General features: G+C 39.0%; 1 protein-coding gene across 2 annotated transcripts in view; it reads right to left on the bottom strand.

The window, feature by feature from the left end:
- Window positions 1-9333: 9333 nt before the first annotated feature.
- Window positions 9334-16921, bottom strand: part of lrrc4cb (leucine rich repeat containing 4C, genome duplicate b) — a 43560-nt gene continuing 35972 nt past the window's right edge. For both annotated transcript variants that reach the window (XM_055209240.2, XM_055209234.2), the window contains exon 2: window positions 9334-13856. In XM_055209240.2, coding sequence (XP_055065215.2) covers window positions 11911-13806 — 1896 coding nt within the window. In that variant the 5' untranslated portion in view covers window positions 13807-13856 and the 3' untranslated portion in view covers window positions 9334-11910. The remainder of the gene's footprint in view (window positions 13857-16921) is intronic.

Below are 16921 nucleotides of genomic sequence, written 5' to 3'. Positions count from 1 at the left end.
AAAGAATGCCAATTCCGGAGGCAGCACATCATGCAGAATGCTGAAAGACGCCTTAATATGTGCCAGACAGTCAAAGGAGTGTCCCATCAGTACCGGCACTCTTTGTGTATCAACAAGATTCTTTTCTCGGCTCTCTGTTCTCAGACATCAAGCTGAAGATGTCACACGGCTCTACTCATCAGTCCATCCCCAGTGAACTCTTTATATTCAATCTGAAGTGAGTGGTACATACAGACTAGGGCTATATGCTGATGTTTGCCATCTGTGACCAGGAAAAAGTGATTGCACTTAGAGATGCAATTAGAGGAGTGAAATGATGACTTAAGCAAGGACAAAGGCTTGAACAGAATACAAAGTAGGTAAATAAAACAACAACTAAATAAACAGAGAGAACCGCAGAGGAGTGCCATACTGTACACGCATGGGTGATTTTAACAAGCATGGGTCTGAGACATGGATATTACACCCCTATCGATACTTGCAAATATATCTAAAAATATCTATACAGTATTCACAATTTTTCAGTCCCATGATCTTCATCAGTCATACACACTTGAGTCAAACACAGTCTTATGTGATGATTGGACAACATCGGCCTGTTGCAACCTGTAAGTCAGGTTGACATCATTAAAGGACAAGTTCGGTATTTTACATTTAAAGCCCTGTTTTCAGATTGTTTATGATGAAATAGAAAAGTTTTGACTGAAATTTGGACATATGATGCTGGCCCGAGAATTTTCGGGTGTTTGTTGTATCACCCCCACCTCTACAATGGCTGCATAGGGTTGACGTTAAAAACCAACGTCGGGTTGATGTCAAATCCCAACGTCAGCCTGACATCCAGATGTAACCTCAGGTTGACGTCAAAAACCAACAACGGGTTGATGTCAAAAACCAACAACGGGTTGATGTCAAAACCCAACGTCAGTCTGACATCCAGATGTAATCTAAGGTTGACGTTAAAAACCAACGTTGGACTGACGTCCAGATGTAACTTTGGGCTGATATTAAAAGCCAACGTCGGCCTGACATCCAGATGTAACCTCAGGTTGACGTTAAGTTGGGTTGACATTAATTAACCCTGGTCTGACATCAAGCTCTTACATTAGGTTGATGTTAAAAACCAATGTTGGACTGACGTCCTGATGTAACTTTGGGTTGATGTCAAAACCCAACGTCGGGTTGATGTCAAAACCCAACATCAGCCTGACATCCAGATGTAACCTCAGGTTGACATTAAAAACCAACGTTGGACTGACGTCCAGACGTAACTTTGGGTTGACGTTAAAAACCAACATCGGGCTAACGTCCACATGTAACTTTGGGTTGATGTTAAAAACCAACGTCAGGCTGGCGTCCTGATGTAACGTTGGGTTGACATCAAAAACCAACGTCGGGTTGACATCAAAAACCAATGTCGGGTTGATGTCAAAATGCAATGTCAGCCTGACATCCAGATGTAACCTCAGGTTGACGTCAAAAACCAACGTTGGCCTGACATCCTGATGTAACGACGCGTTGACGTCAAGCTGTAATGTTGGGTTAACGTCAAAGCCCAAAGTCGGCCTGACGTCCAGATGTAATGCCGGGTTGACACCATAAACCACTGTCGGCCTAACATCAAGCAGTAACGTCGGGTTGACGTCAAAATCTAATGTTGGCCTGACATCCAGATGTTATGTCGGGTTGATGTAAAAAAACAACAACATCGGCCTCAGGTAAAATATAACATCGGCCTGACGTCTAGATGTAATGTCGGCTTTACGTCAAATAAACAACGTCGGCCTGACGTCCAGATGTCACTTCAGGTTGACATCAAATCTAACATCTGCCTGATGTCCAGATGAACATCGAGTTGACGTCAAAAAACAATGTCGCCTGACATCCAGATGTATATCTAAAATTGACCTGTTCATCTTACCTCAAACGAATCTCTCCTTTGTCATTTTCTTTTCCTGCTTTCCTGCTTCAATCACGTACCATCACCTTGACTTCAGTGTGCGCAGCTGCGTGGGTTGCCAGATCTGCAACAAAACCATCCCAATGGTTAATAAAAACTAGCCCAAAAGCATCCCAATGACCATTCACAGCTCAAATACCAACAGCACGGAAAATGAGGGCTACAAACTAATGAACGAAGGCCGTGGACTTGGCAACACAATAGTCGTGTGCAGACATGGATTATGTGTCAGTTTTTGTGTTGGTTTTGTAAATTTAACTGGGTTACAGCTATGTTGAAAATGAACGTAAATTAACACTAACAATAAAAGTGAATTATTAAAATTTAAACTATAGATTTATACTGGGGCACAGCAGATTTACATTGGGAAATGTGCTCAAATAAAAGGGATCTGGCGACGCCCCTATAAAAAGGTAAGAAAGAAATTACTCTTTTAAAACTTGGCTCTTTGGGGAACCAAAAATATTACCTCTGTGGCACTGCTGAAGTCTGAATAACCTTTATGTAGCACCTTTATTTTGAAGAATGTATAATAATATACATAGTTAAGCATACATATTTCCAAAAGAAATTTCACAGAAGTTTTAGTTCTTGTATAAAGTGTCACAGATTAGGGTACGAATTGAATGATTTTACACATTCTAATGTAAGAGTATTTAACATTTTGAAAATAGTTTTAGCTCCTTCAAACCAAATGCATATCCCCACGGGATCCTTACAAATGAGTAAAGCCTTGTCAGCGGCTCAGGAGGATTACCACGCTATAAAAAACTGAATGACATTACACAAATGAGTGTTGTCCGTTTAGCTTTTGTACCGTAAATTTTAAGCATCTTCACTGACAAAATAGCTGAAGACTTGCATCTGAAGATGAGATGTAATATCAATGAGAGCATAATTCTGTACCTAATTCTCTGATGTAGGAGTGGCATTAGTACATAAATCAGTTTAGATCAAAGCTAGCAAACATCAAGTACGTTTTTGGTGGCGCAATAGAGTGCATAAATCTTCAGAATGTAACACCATCAAATTGAATGAAATGCTCTCATCTTACTTTTCAGACCGCTGTATGAGGAATGCTAATTGCTTTGAACGCCCCCTTGGAGTAATGGGACTTGTAATTACAGTTTAGCACCAGACAGACTCTCCGTGCTAGCTGTTAATTACTCTCTGCTAAAGATGAAGAGACCAAAGATAAGCATTACAATCACAGGCGCTGTTTGAAGAAGGATGTTGTGACTTTAGAAAGAAGACAACATCAGTTGCCCGAAATGTCTGCCCCCTGGGTCGTACAGCAATCTCTCTGGATGTTCCAGGGTGACCCTGGCCTTAAACATGCAAGCACTGAAGTCCCTACTGCACAGCAAGAGACAAACACAAATTATTCACATCAAATAATGTGCAAATTGCCATGTCAGTTTCCTAATCAAAGAGTTAGAAAACAGACCTTGGATTTTATGCGGCTTTGACGCTGTGAGTTAGGTTGCCTTTCTGACATTGAAACCGCTTTTCATATTAAACGTGCTGTAAAACAAATATTTTAGAAAACAGCCCAGAGGAAATTTATTAGCATGGAGCTCAGTGGTAAAGTGGGAAATTATAGGGAAATACACCTACATGATTTTGTTCATTTTATGCATTACTCTAAGCACTAAATGGCTGCTTACATCACTCCATCACCTTCATGCCCATTTCATCTTGATTTCATTTCAGGAACTAAGGCGGTACTAAGACCTCAGAATGAGAAGTGAGCTCGAGCCCCTTTATCATGGATGGCAAGCCATGAATTACCTTAATCCAAATGTGTTTTTTTGCCCTCAGAACTGCTTTAATTCTACGTGGCATTGATTCAACAAGGTGCTGAAAGCATTCTTTAGAAATGTTGGCCAATATAGGATAGTATCTTGCAGTTGATGATTTGTGGGATGCACATCGAGGGCACGAAGCTCCCGTTCCATCACATTCCAAAGATGCTCTATTGGGGTTGAAATCTGGTGACTGTGTGGGCCATTTTAGTACAGTGAACTCATTGTCATGTTCAAGAAACCAATTTGAAATGAATCAAGCTTTGTGACATGGTGCATTATCCTGCTGGAAGTAGCCATCAAAGGATGGGTACATGATGGTCATAAAGGGAAGGACATGGTCAGAAACAATGCTCAGGTAGGCTGTGGCATTTAAACGATGCCCAATAGGCACTAAAGGGGCCTAAAGTGTGCCAAGAAAACATCCCCCACACCATTACACCACCACCACCAGCCTGCACAGTGGTAACAAGGCATGTTGGATCCATGTTCTCATTCTGTTTACGCCAAAGTCTGACTGTGATTTTGGTGAGCTTGTGCAAATTGTAGCCTTTTTTCCTATTTGTAGTGGAGATGAGTGGTACCCGGTGGGGTCTTCTGCTGTTGTAGCCCATCCACATTAAGGTTGTGCGTGTTGTGGCTTCACAAATGCTTTGCTGCATACCTTGTTTGTAACACGTGTTTCTTTCAGTCAAAGTTGCTCTTCTATCAGTTTGAATCAGTCAGCCCATTCTCCTCTGACCTCTAGCATCAACAAGGCATTTCCACCCACAGGACTGCCACATACTGGATGTTTTTCCCTTTTCACACCATTCTTCACCCTAGAAATGGTTGTGTGTGAAAATCCCAGTAACTGAGCAGATTGTGAAATACTCAGACCGGGCCGTCTGGCACCAACAACCATGCCACAAGCTCCAAATTGCTTAAATCACCTTTCTTTCCCATTCTGACATTCAGTTTGGAGTTCAGGAGATTGTCTTGACCAGGACCACACCCCTAGATGCATTAAAGCAACTGCCATGTGATTGTTTGATTAGATAATTGCATTAATGAGAAATTGAACAGGTGTTCCTAATAATCCTTTAGGTGAGTGTAGTTACAGATACAGTATATACCTTTGAGGTACTAATATGCAACATTTAAGTACAAAAGAGTACTTTTTCAAAGGATACCACCCCGGTGACATCTTCTGTACCTTTCTTTCTCATAGGGGTGGTGTTTCATGGGTGCTTTTACGAGTTTTGTAATCCCACTAAAGGATTACATTAACATTAACCATAAAGACATCATCAACAGATAATATTTAAGCATTCTAAAACAGAAAGAAGTTGGTAGATTTCTTTATTTAAAAACACACCTTTGCCAACAGTTTAAGAGGAGGTGAAGATTAATTAATATGACACCTTAATGTTTCAGCTGAGGGAGAAGTAAGTGGACTTCCTGGCAAAGGCAAGCTCTCTGTATTTCATCTCCGCTCCCCTGCCAATCCACCAGAACAGATCATAACTGCAGATAACTATATCAGCACTATTTAAAAGATAAAGATGCCAAGGTGTGCCCCGTTTCTTTTGTAGAAGAACCAGTCATCTCTCAAATGATATGTTGTTGTAATTGATCCTCTCCATATCACAGTAATTGCAGTGATGGGAGATACTGCTACCTGTAAATGTGATGAGGGCTTCTGACAGCTTGTGTGAATCACCGAAGAGATTAATTATTACAGGCGACAGACTGCACCTGTATTTTGTTCCTCGGCCCCCCCGCCCTCTTCCTGTGTTGCTAATGGCATTGTCCAGGCGAAATTAATTAACTGATGTACTTCCGTCTGTCACAGGACTCCGTGCAATTAATCATGTGAGGAACGAGACAATGCCGAGCAACTATAAATTCAATTCACAAGTTTCTAGTTCTGTGCAGACCCCAGTCTAAACCCTATGGATTAGATGTCAAGTCTCGTAACTCAATAGAAGGTGCTGTTAAATTAAGTCCATCTTGAACTGCGAAGCACCTCTGGGTGTCTAGAGGTCACTCATCTTTCATTTGATGTCGGTTCTATGAAGTGTTTAAAGCGAACCTGTAGCTTAGTGTTTCAAGTTGGTTTCCTTATCTGAATGAAATAATGTGTGAAGACAGTAACATTTTGGCATGAAATAAGGTGTTTCTGGTGCTTCGGTTGGTACTATAAAATAACAGCTTTTAAACCCTAAAAAAATGTATTGTTGTCTATATGTCAGCCTATATGGATGTATTCAATGACTAATGAACGTGATCAATGGATATAATCATTTAAAGAGGAGTTTGGTCTTATGTTTTGGCTTGAATCCATAACCTAATAGCCTAATAGCAGAAAGTGCTTTTTGGAAGAAAAATGGCTGATTTAATAATTGAGCCCTGCTACTTTCCATAATTGTCAAGATTTCATAGAATAAATAAATCATTTATGAAATCTTTAGTCATATACCTGTACATACTGGTATCATTTGGCTTTTTATCAACATCCTGTTTTTTGATACCCCTTACAAGGTTTAGGAGAAAATTGCTTTTGCTGTGTTTCCCAATTCTGGTCCTTGAGTACCCCCTCCCCTTAGATGTCTACTTATTTAACACACCTGATTTAACTCATCAGCTTGTTAGGTAGACATGTTAACCATTCTGGAAGAAGGCTGATGAGTTGAATCAGGTGTTTTAAATAAGGAGACATCTAAACTTTCTGGGAGGGAGTAGGCTACTCGAGGACCAGAATTGGGAAGCACTGTGTCCGAAAGCTTCGCTGACTTGTTGTCTCACTGCCTCATGAGCCGGTGACTTCTTTTTTTCGAGGGGGCTCTATGCGAAGTTTGCATGTATGTAGCCCATCATGTGTGTGGTTCATAATTTCAAAATATGTGTTCTGCACTTCGAGAGATCCTGTGTGCATCACGTGTCTTGTCAAAATAAGTGCCTGCTGCAGACGCGTCTAAAGGGTTTATGATAAAAGAGCTGCTTGCGTTTACCAGATACCCGCATAATCTCATGCTTAATCAGAGTTTATTGTTAAGGGAGTGTCTTGCATGTATTTTGTGAAGGTGAGCATCTCTTTTATCATAAACGGTTTTGATGCGTGTGCAGCAGGCACTTATTTTGACAAAACATGTGATGCACAAGGTTTACATGACGCAACAAACACATATTTTGAAAACAAAAGCAACACACATGACACTCCGAACACATATTTTGAATTTGCACCCCTCGGAAGAGCAATCACGATCCGCCACTGCTCATGAGGCAATGACTTTGGAGGCATGAAGGCAGCTCAAGAGAAATGCTTTCAGACAGACTTCATAGGCAGCAAAATGGAATTCTGTTTGAAATATTTGTGATAACTAATCCTATGTTTGAAAACTATAATACTTATTTCTCGCTAGAAATGCAATTAAAAAGTGTAAAAAGTGAAAATATAACTTTATATAGACTAAATTTGTGCCCCAGCTGCTTCCTTGGCGCCATTTTATTTTTTCGAATTTGACCAGGCTGGGCCAATCACATTCTTCGTGCAAGCCAATGCATAGAATTGTGAGACAGGACATGGAGGTATCTCAGGAGACAGGAAGTAAACAAAACATTGAATTTGGACATGCCTTAATGCCTTCTGAGGCAGCATTTAAGAACTTTCGGACGCAGGTGTTTTTTTGTAGATACTGTACATAGATTATTTATTACACTGTCAGATAAAATGGTCAAAATATCTACCACAGCTGTCACTGGGGCTGTACTCTTTCTTTGCAGATAAAGAGTTCATATTAGCACCTCAGAGGTACATATTGGTACCAAACAAGCTTTTTTAGTTTAGTTCAGAGATATAGGCCTATACACTGTAAAAATCTTTGCTGCCTTAATTTTTTTGTTGAATCAACTCAGATTTACAAGTCATGTCTACCTGCTATTATTTATCTTGACAAAAGATGAGTTACTACAACTTATAAACTTTAAGAACTCATCTGTAGTCAAGATAAATAATAGTAAGTTGAAATGACTTGTAAATCTGAGTTGATCCAACACATATTAGGACCCTTTTAAAGGCTACTGCCACAGTGACAGCTCTTACAGTGTATGCATTTTTACAAAACATAACAGAACATAATTTAACTCATAATAAGAGCTTGCATGTGTGTATGTCTTGATCTACAATTTACACTACCAAACAATGCTTGGGACATAAGTCAGGAAAATTGCCATTTAGGTGACCCAGTCTGTGAAAACCCAGCTAAGGTAATTTTTTGTGACTTATATAAAATCCTCCTACATAATGCAAAAACTCTCTGTGAAAATGTGCTCTTGATATTTTTTATATTAACTGAGAAAGGTTGTGTCAATGATTGAAATTAATATAAAATCAATGTGTGAAATCAAACATTTATGTGTCTGAATTATTTCTGTATTCAAATTAAACTCTTTGTAAAAGAGGAAGAGACTTAAAGGGATAGTTCACCCCAAAAAGAAAATTCTGTTTACTCACTCTCATGTTGTTACAAACCTGCATAAATGTCTTTGTTCTGATGAACACTGAGGAAGATATTTTCAGAAATGTTTGTACCAAACCCTTTGTGGACCCTATTCACTTCAATAGAAAAAGAATACTATGGAAGTAAATGAGGTCCACAATGGTTGAGTACATGATGACAGAATTGTCATTTTCGAGTGAACTAACCCTTTAAAATAAAACAAAACAAAACATGAATTACAGAATTGAATCGAAAGAGCATTAACCCCCAGAAAAATATTTGAATAATTCTCATACTTCACACTTTAGAAAAAAAAACATTTTATTTACATTTACAGCATGTAATCGTATGAACTACAATCTTTTGTATTTTATATTTTTCATGGTTAACGTTTAGTTAGCTGTATTCCCAAAGCATTATGAACTGATCAGCAAACGTGCCATTTGACAGAAATATTATTGGTTATTTTCAATAACAGTTCTTGTAGAAATATTTAAATAAAGAGACATTCTCTTTGCCATAAAGAAAAAAAAAACACTTAAGTTCAGCATAGAAATCTAAAATGAGTTACCAATAACAAACAAATCACAAGAAGAAAACCAAAGAGAATCGGTTAAGTCCAACTTCACAGATTTTCTATGTAGATCATGTAGGCTTCATCGATCTAGTAGCTGATGCAGTGCTGCTCAGGAACACTGATGCAGATAGGATCAAGCTAGCATTCATTAACACGCTCTGAAAATAGAGACATCTTTTTTATGGCCCAATGCTGTTTTTTCTATTGTGCCAATTTATCCCACCTATTATGTACAATAAAAATGGTAGGAACATTTTTTTTACTTGGATACAAAAAGAAAAAGAAACAATGTCTTGGAAGCAACAGTTCATGTAATGTAAACTTTTAAGCAATCCTTTTTTAATTCAGGTTTTTTAATTCATCTTTCATACAGTTTACAAATGACAATGAGGATGAAAGTGAAATGCTGGGGTAAACAAAGCATAAATAACACGAATAATTAAATATTAAATCTATAGGGAATAAAGGAAAATAACATTTGTTTACTTAACTGTAGGGGATCTAATGAACATCAGTGAAAGATTCTCATTAAATTAATGTTTAAATTTAGGCTTGATTATTCATACAATATGCTGTCTGATGGATTCCCTGCAGGCAAATGTATCCTTTAAAAATTAATGTAGTGAATTAGATGTATATTCTGCATGAACCTTTATATGTATTTGAACTACTGACAGTTTGCTGGTAAGAAACAGCACCGCATCATGCTTTAAATAATGAATCAAAGGGGAAGTGAGACATAACATATCAATATATACTGTATCATTGACCATGAGAAAACATAACAAAAAAAGACTAACACACATTAGTGAAAACATGAGAGGTTTTATGTTAAGGCATACACACGACACGCGGCATACAAACGTACCCTTTGCATGCATTGACGCGCACACGCACACAATCTACATGTTAAGAGAAGTATGCACTTAACCAAGCAAAAAAAATAATACAAAATAATAATCACAACAAAATAAATACACCATTTGGTAGAGGACGATAAAATAATAGGCAATTGATGGTAGACACACAAAGAGACACACATAATGTGCACATTCACAATATAAACCTGTGGTTTACAAATCACATCTGCTCAAAACAATGCAGCTCTCAGATAAACAATAAACATGTCTGGATTATTCTGCTCCTGCATGCCATGAAAATACTATATTTCAGTGTTTTTGGCCTAATGTCACATAAATGTTTCAATGTGGCAATTATTGTACAATTCAGATGTTTAATGATGTATAATTATTGTTTTTATCAATATTTTGTTGTCACTGACAGATTTATAAAGCTCACATTTTACTAAACTGAAATTTATGGTATCTGACATTTCGCTAGGCTCCGCCCCCTTAGTTACTGTTAATCACTGAGACAAAGAAATTCTTATAAGAATTTGGGAATGCGATAAGGAGTGTGACTTCCATTAAAATATGCATTTTTATTTATCATTTGGATAAAGCAATTGTTAAATTACACGGTATTAGGATTAAAAACAGTGAATCATAATCAAGGTAAGCACTAATCAAAGTAAACTAAATTAAAGAAAATTGAAGAAAATGCAATTACAAATGATAATATTTGTGAAAAAAAATGTTTCTACAACATAATTTGATAATGTCAACTTTTAGTTACAATATCAATGTGTAAATTAACGTTAAATAAATATTAATTTAAACACGCCTGACTCATTACTAACATTATGGTGCAGTTTCCCAGACTAAAATGCGTGTTTAAGCTGACTTAGTTTATAAAACTACTTGCACTGATATATCTTCACATATATCAGTACCAATGTTTTGTCTAATGCTGCGTTCTGACCAGCTGCGGTAGAGGCGTCAAGAACGAGTGATTTCAATGTTTATTTAATGTAAAGACGCGTTGACACGCGTCTGGAGGTCTCGCAGCGCGAATGAGGCATTTAGCGCGGCGTAGTAGACGAGACTACGCCTTGCTTACGCAAATGGCGCGAATTGAGCATTGCCGCGGCATGCGCGCGAGTTGAAAAATGTGAACTTTGGCGAAAAAACACACTGCATTAACCAATCAAGAGCTTGCTCTAATAGTGATGAGATTACAGGAAGCGAGCGGAGTGAAGAAGCCCCTCCAATGACGCAAATTTTCACGTGAATGTCTCGATGACTAGAATTTCACACGCAAATGAAGTGAGTAATCTCAAAATGTTTAAGCGGCAAACTTTGACGCCTCAAACGCGCCTGGTGTGAACACAACGTAAAGATGCACACCAGAAATGTTTTATGTAACGTATGTTTGTAAAAACTACTAAGATGTCCTAATATAACAAAGGCTTATTCCTGTCCCTGTCTGGGAAACTGCCCCTATAAATGTTAATTTGGTAAAGCTGAAACATAGTTCAATTCACAGCATGCTTTTTATTTTAAAATCCGTAGAGAAAAAAGGTGTACAGTATATGCCTTCTGAGTACTTTGTGTCCCAATTATAAGTGCTCTTCACTGTATATATTGGTATATGGTTTTGTAACTTGATAACCTAGCAGATGGCAACATTTTAAGGTGGAACTTCTAAAAGAACTAGAAATATTTCCAGTTTCCATGCCCTGACAATGAAGGCTTTTGCTTGTTTTATGTAAACCTCACTAGAGCAGCTGCATCCATCAGGCCTGCCATTCATATCTAAATGCTCCATTCAGTTTGACGTCCGTTTTTTATTGGCCAGTCTTTGTTTAAAGGTTTCAGTTTCTCTGAAAACAAAAACATGTTTGAGCAAAGTGATATAATGTGCCAATATGAAAAAAATAATAAGAGAACTGTTGTCTTTTTACTCTCATAAACATGGAAGTTGATCCTAATTTCACCAACAAATTAAAGAAAAACATTCATTCCTCCATTTGAAAATGAACAGAAAAATGATAAAAATCTTGTGGCTCATGATTCAGTCACTTCACATATCTTTAATAAATAAGATTTGTAAAGACACTTGTTAAAATAATACATACATCCAGACTCTCAATGACACTGCTGAATGTCTTTGTGTAATCCAAGAATTTATGACAGCATGTTCGCAACCAACAACGTCTGTACAGTTTAGTTCGTCCAACTCAAAGCATCAAATTTGCGTCTCCTGTACGTTATCCTTTGAGCTGGCTTGAATTAGTAAAGGTTCATGCACTGAACTATGCAACGAGCTGAGAGTGTGCATGTGATTGTAAGCAGTTTTGTACGAATTATAGTGGTTGTAATGCTCATGCTCCAGGGGCGGAAGAGTCAGGTGACTCTCCATAGCTGGAACCCTTGTCAGCTCCTCATCTACGTTAATGATCTCAATGGTGCGGGCCGGCCCATCGTGATCCTGCTGGTGGTGCTGCTTGCGCATCTTGTAGAATATTATGAGCATGACAGCCGCCATAAGAGTGATGGCCACAAAGCAGCCGATGATAATCTTGGTGGTTTTCATCACCTCCTCCAAACCATTGAGAGTCCCATCCATGTCTATTTCAGTCACAGGAATGGTAAATGCTCTCTCTGTGGCAATCGGTGTCCCCCTTGTGGTTGAGGAGGAAGCCCAGCCGAAAGAAGGCTGCACTGGTGTCCTACTGTCCCCATCGTTTGGGGTTTCTATTGTCTCTACGGTCACCGTAGTAAAGTAACTGAAACCACTGTTGTCAATAGTCGTCACATTGAGAACAGCAGAGGCTGAAACGTTGCCCAGCATGTTGCTCACAATGCAAGTGTAGGTTCCTGTGTCCTGAACGGTGACGTTGGTGAAGTTTAGCGATCCGTCATTTTGGACAGAGATGCGCATTTTGACTGTCCCATGCGTGATGACGGAGCCATTTGGTGTTAGCCAGCTGACTGAGGTCACTGAATTCGTCCGACATTTGAGCTCTGCTGCCATTCCTTCAGTTAAATTGAGGTCAGCAGGGGGATCGACGATAACGGGCGCGTAGCATTGAAAGTAGCTCTGGTCCAGCTCTCCGATGTAGCGCCCCTTGAGGCTGAGAGGGGAATTGCAGCGGGCGCAACAGCTGGTGTTGGTTGGTACAGTCTCTTTCAGCCACCAGCTCAGCCAAAGGATGTCACAGTTACAGTTCCAAGGGTTATGATGCAAATGGACTCGCTGCAGGTGGCGCAAGGGTGTAAAGAGATCGTGGGGCATAAAGGTAAGGTTGTTGTGGGCCAAATTGAGCTCTCTTAATGACTGCAGGTCATCAAAGGAGTTCCTCTCTATAGTTTGGACTTGGGAGTGCATCATCCACAGCTTCTGAAGATGGATGAGACCCTTAAAAGAACTGGGTTGGATTACCGTCAGCTGATTCCCAGACATTTCCAGCTCGTCCAAACGAATCAAGGGTTGTATGTTAGGGACCTCTTTGAGGTTGCACATTCCCAGATTCAGGTAGCGGAGGTTGCTCAAGCCCTGAAATGCTCCACTTGAAACATAGGAGAGACGTTTCAGCTCCCCCAGATCCAACCTCCGCAGGGAGGGCAAGCGACTGAAGGCATCAGACGGTATGCTCTCTATAGGGTTATTCCTAAGCCAAAGCTCCTTTAGCTTTGAGAGATACTCAAATGCGCCATTTGGGATGGTTGTGAGGCGATTGTCAAAAAGCTCCAGAGTGTTAAGGCTGGTCAACCCATTGAAGGCGCCAATCTCAATGTTGCGGATGTGGTTTCTGCTAAGCTGAAGAATTTCTAGATGTCGTAGATGCTTGAAGCTGTCTAGTTTGATGACCTGGATCTGATTGTCCTGAAGGTTTAGATACCGTGTGTTGGTGGAGATGCCATCAGGTACATCCTTTAGCCCTCTGCGTGTACAGATGACCTTACTAAACTGGTTGCTGCAGGAACATACAGATGGACAGGTTTGGGCTCGCACCAAGCCGGCAACAACAAGCAACTGCAGGGCTAAAAGCAGGAGAAACAAGGGGTCAAACCAAGCCCCTTTCCATCTAGGACCTCTCAACATCTGGCGCTGATGGTAAGAGGTCATCTTGTTCAACATTCATAATTTAATGCCCACCGATTTTCTCTTCCCACACATTTATAGGCAGTCTGAAAAAGAAGCAGATGAAGAAAATATGTTATCAAAAATGTGTCATGTTGAAAACAGAACATTAGATTAGACTGTTAGATAAAATAGTCAAAATATGTAGCTGTCACTGGGACAGAAGACTTCAAAAGCGTCAAAATATGTATAATTAGGTACAAATATGTATCTTTCATATAGTAAGAAGCATCTTTGAGATACTAATTTAAAATCTTTAGGTGCAAAGCTGTATTTTTGAGAAAAAGTACTTGGTACATATTTTGACTGCTTATTTTTTGACACTATACATAAATTACAACCACCAAACTTTTTGTCCAGGGGCAGCATGTACATTTCTGAGATTCTTGACAAACTAAACTGCATGGTATGCACTGTACCTTACAAAGATACAGTGTTTCCCCGGGGACAATTTTATACTTTTTATCAATGTCAACCAAAAAGAATGATTGCATTTTTGAAAAAGCACTTGGAGAATTGCACATGCAAAATATATATTTCTACATCGTGACTGATAAATTGAGCATCATTACTGTCAGAGTTGTTTAATGACCCAGCACACAGAACCACACACCAAAAAGGATGCACCAAATAAATGACTGAAATATGTAATTTTCTTTATTTCTTTTGCTTTTCACAGCAACACTCTAGCAAAAGCAATTTTAGTCAAGTATTTCCCTTTGGCCTAACTCTAAAGTGTTTCCACTTCCTTGACCTAATCCAGACAGATCCTTTCATAACAGCAATTATCGGATGACTTGTTCTGCCGCAATCAACATAAGAAAAGAATATTGTAATGCTAGTTTCAAAAGAAAATCATAAAAAGTCACTTTTTGGAAAAAAATATCCATACACACAAATATTTTATATGTATTTACTGTGTATATATGAGGAGCTCAGATGCCAAAGCCTCTAAATGCCACCTCTGTCAAAAATGAGATGATGATATTAAAGGGGCCATGGCATAAAAATCTGACTTTTTCCACGTTTAAGTGCTATTGGATCCCCAGTGCTTTTATCAACCTAGAAAATGTGAAAAAGATCAACCCAGTAACTTAATTTTGGTAAACCATTCTCTACAAGCACATGAAAAAATAAGGTTGTTGAAATTTGGCTCTCCTTATGATGTCATAAGGAGCTCTTACTATAATAATACCGCCCCTTAATCTGCACTATCCAATCACAGCATTGCCATTTAGTGCAGAGAAGAGAGAGAGAGAGAGAGAGAGAGAGAGAGAGAGAGAGAGAGAGAGAGAGAGAGAGAGAGAGAGAGAGAGAGAGAGAAAATAATTCACAGCACAATGAGTTTCAATTTCAACAAACCACCATCATTGTGATCAGTGTTTGAACTTTATCAGCTCATTTGCATTTTAAAGGACACACCCAAAACGGCACATTTTTGCGCACACCTACAAAGTGGCAATTTTAACATGCTATAATAAATTATTTATATGGTATTTTGAGCTAAAACTTCACATATGTAGCCTGGGTGCCAGCTGATCTTAGCCCCGCCCACCACATTTTAGCAGTCGTTGCCAGCTTCTTTTCGGAACCCCGGAATCGTGACTGCTGAATAAGTGGAGGGACATGCTAGGCTCCGATATTTTTCAAGCCAACGTAACGTTAATGGATATCGTCATGGATGAAGTTCACCTAACGTACAAATGGTAAGAGATAGTCTTACTGTATGACTTAGTAAATACTTAATGTTGTGATATGAATGAAATGTTGTAAACATAGTAGGTGTTGATGCACGTTGCTAACTTAGACTTAGTATAATCACAATGTTAGTGTCATTGTAGCGCAATAACTAGCAGTTCGGTCAGGCTACAAAAGACGATATTTCAACATACGTTACACACTCCGTTGCTCTGACTGGTCGTAGGTCTATAATTGAGTGCAGAGGCATTTTTCGGTTGAGACACGCCTCATAATTATAGCTCAATGGAGCGGTATCAGACTCAAATTCTGACCAGAATTGAGTATGACAACGTCAGGCTATCACATATGTGCTCTAGGGACACCAAAGATTATTTCACATCTTAAAAAAGTCTTGTGCCATGGCCCCTTTAACCAAATGCTCTCGGCATGTACTGTTTTATACGTTCATCAAATACTTTCACTTCAAATCTGCTTAATTCCAGCCTCAGGCCATTCAGAAAAAAATGCTTTTTGGAAAAATCCTCTAAACGCAAGTCGCCTTGGGGTTCTTAGCATGCGTCAAAACCGCCGCCATCTTAGAACAGGGGTCTTGTCACTAGAAGTATCTAGGTAAAGCTGTTATGTCTGCCTGTACTTTGAATTCATGGACGATGCCGGACTTTTGTGCTGCGTATGGATGTTAGGGCTACTAGCACCATATATGTAAGAAAAAGTAGATTTAATTTTTTCCTGTACTAAATGCTAAATACATGTCTGACTGTTGAAACGAACCAAAAGAAAACCAAGAAAATCGCATTCTTGATGATTTATGGTGATTTTATTTCGGTTACACCATTGCCTACAATGATGCTGATGAGGGGTTCCCCTGTTTCAAGATGGCGGCTCTATTTGACGCACTCGGTCCAATAAACTGCCGTAGCCAAGGCGACATCTAGTGTACATATCTATGAGATGCACTTAGAGGGTTTTGGTTGAACTCTTCGTACTGTATATAGTTTGAAAAGTATTGGCTTCACTTGTGTGAGAGTCCTACTGTAAACCACCCCTGAGTTTTTTGTGCTTTGCAATTAAATGAGACATATGGAAATCTCGTCACCGCTAGCTGTCAGAGACATGGATTAAGTTGCAGACAACACCATCACTGGGCATATCCAGGAGATAAGAATATGTATTTGGTTTGTATATTCACTATATGCTTGTGCTTAGATTGCTAACAACCAAAACCCACAAGAAATCTGCCACAAACTAAATTTAACATCCTTAACATCTCTGCTCTTATTTACTGCTCAAGCTTATCTTTTTTATCTTATGAAAAATACTGTGTTCTATTAGCTGGCAAGTTACTACATTCAGCCTTCTCATAAATAACGAGGAGAAATAAAAGGGAACATTTAAGACCTCTAAATCAAAT

Source organism: Misgurnus anguillicaudatus, chromosome 21 (assembly GCF_027580225.2).
Source record: "Misgurnus anguillicaudatus chromosome 21, ASM2758022v2, whole genome shotgun sequence".
Lineage (NCBI taxonomy): Eukaryota > Metazoa > Chordata > Actinopteri > Cypriniformes > Cobitidae > Misgurnus > Misgurnus anguillicaudatus.
Note: the sequence above shows the minus strand (reverse complement) of the source record. Positions and strands in the feature narration are given on the sequence as shown.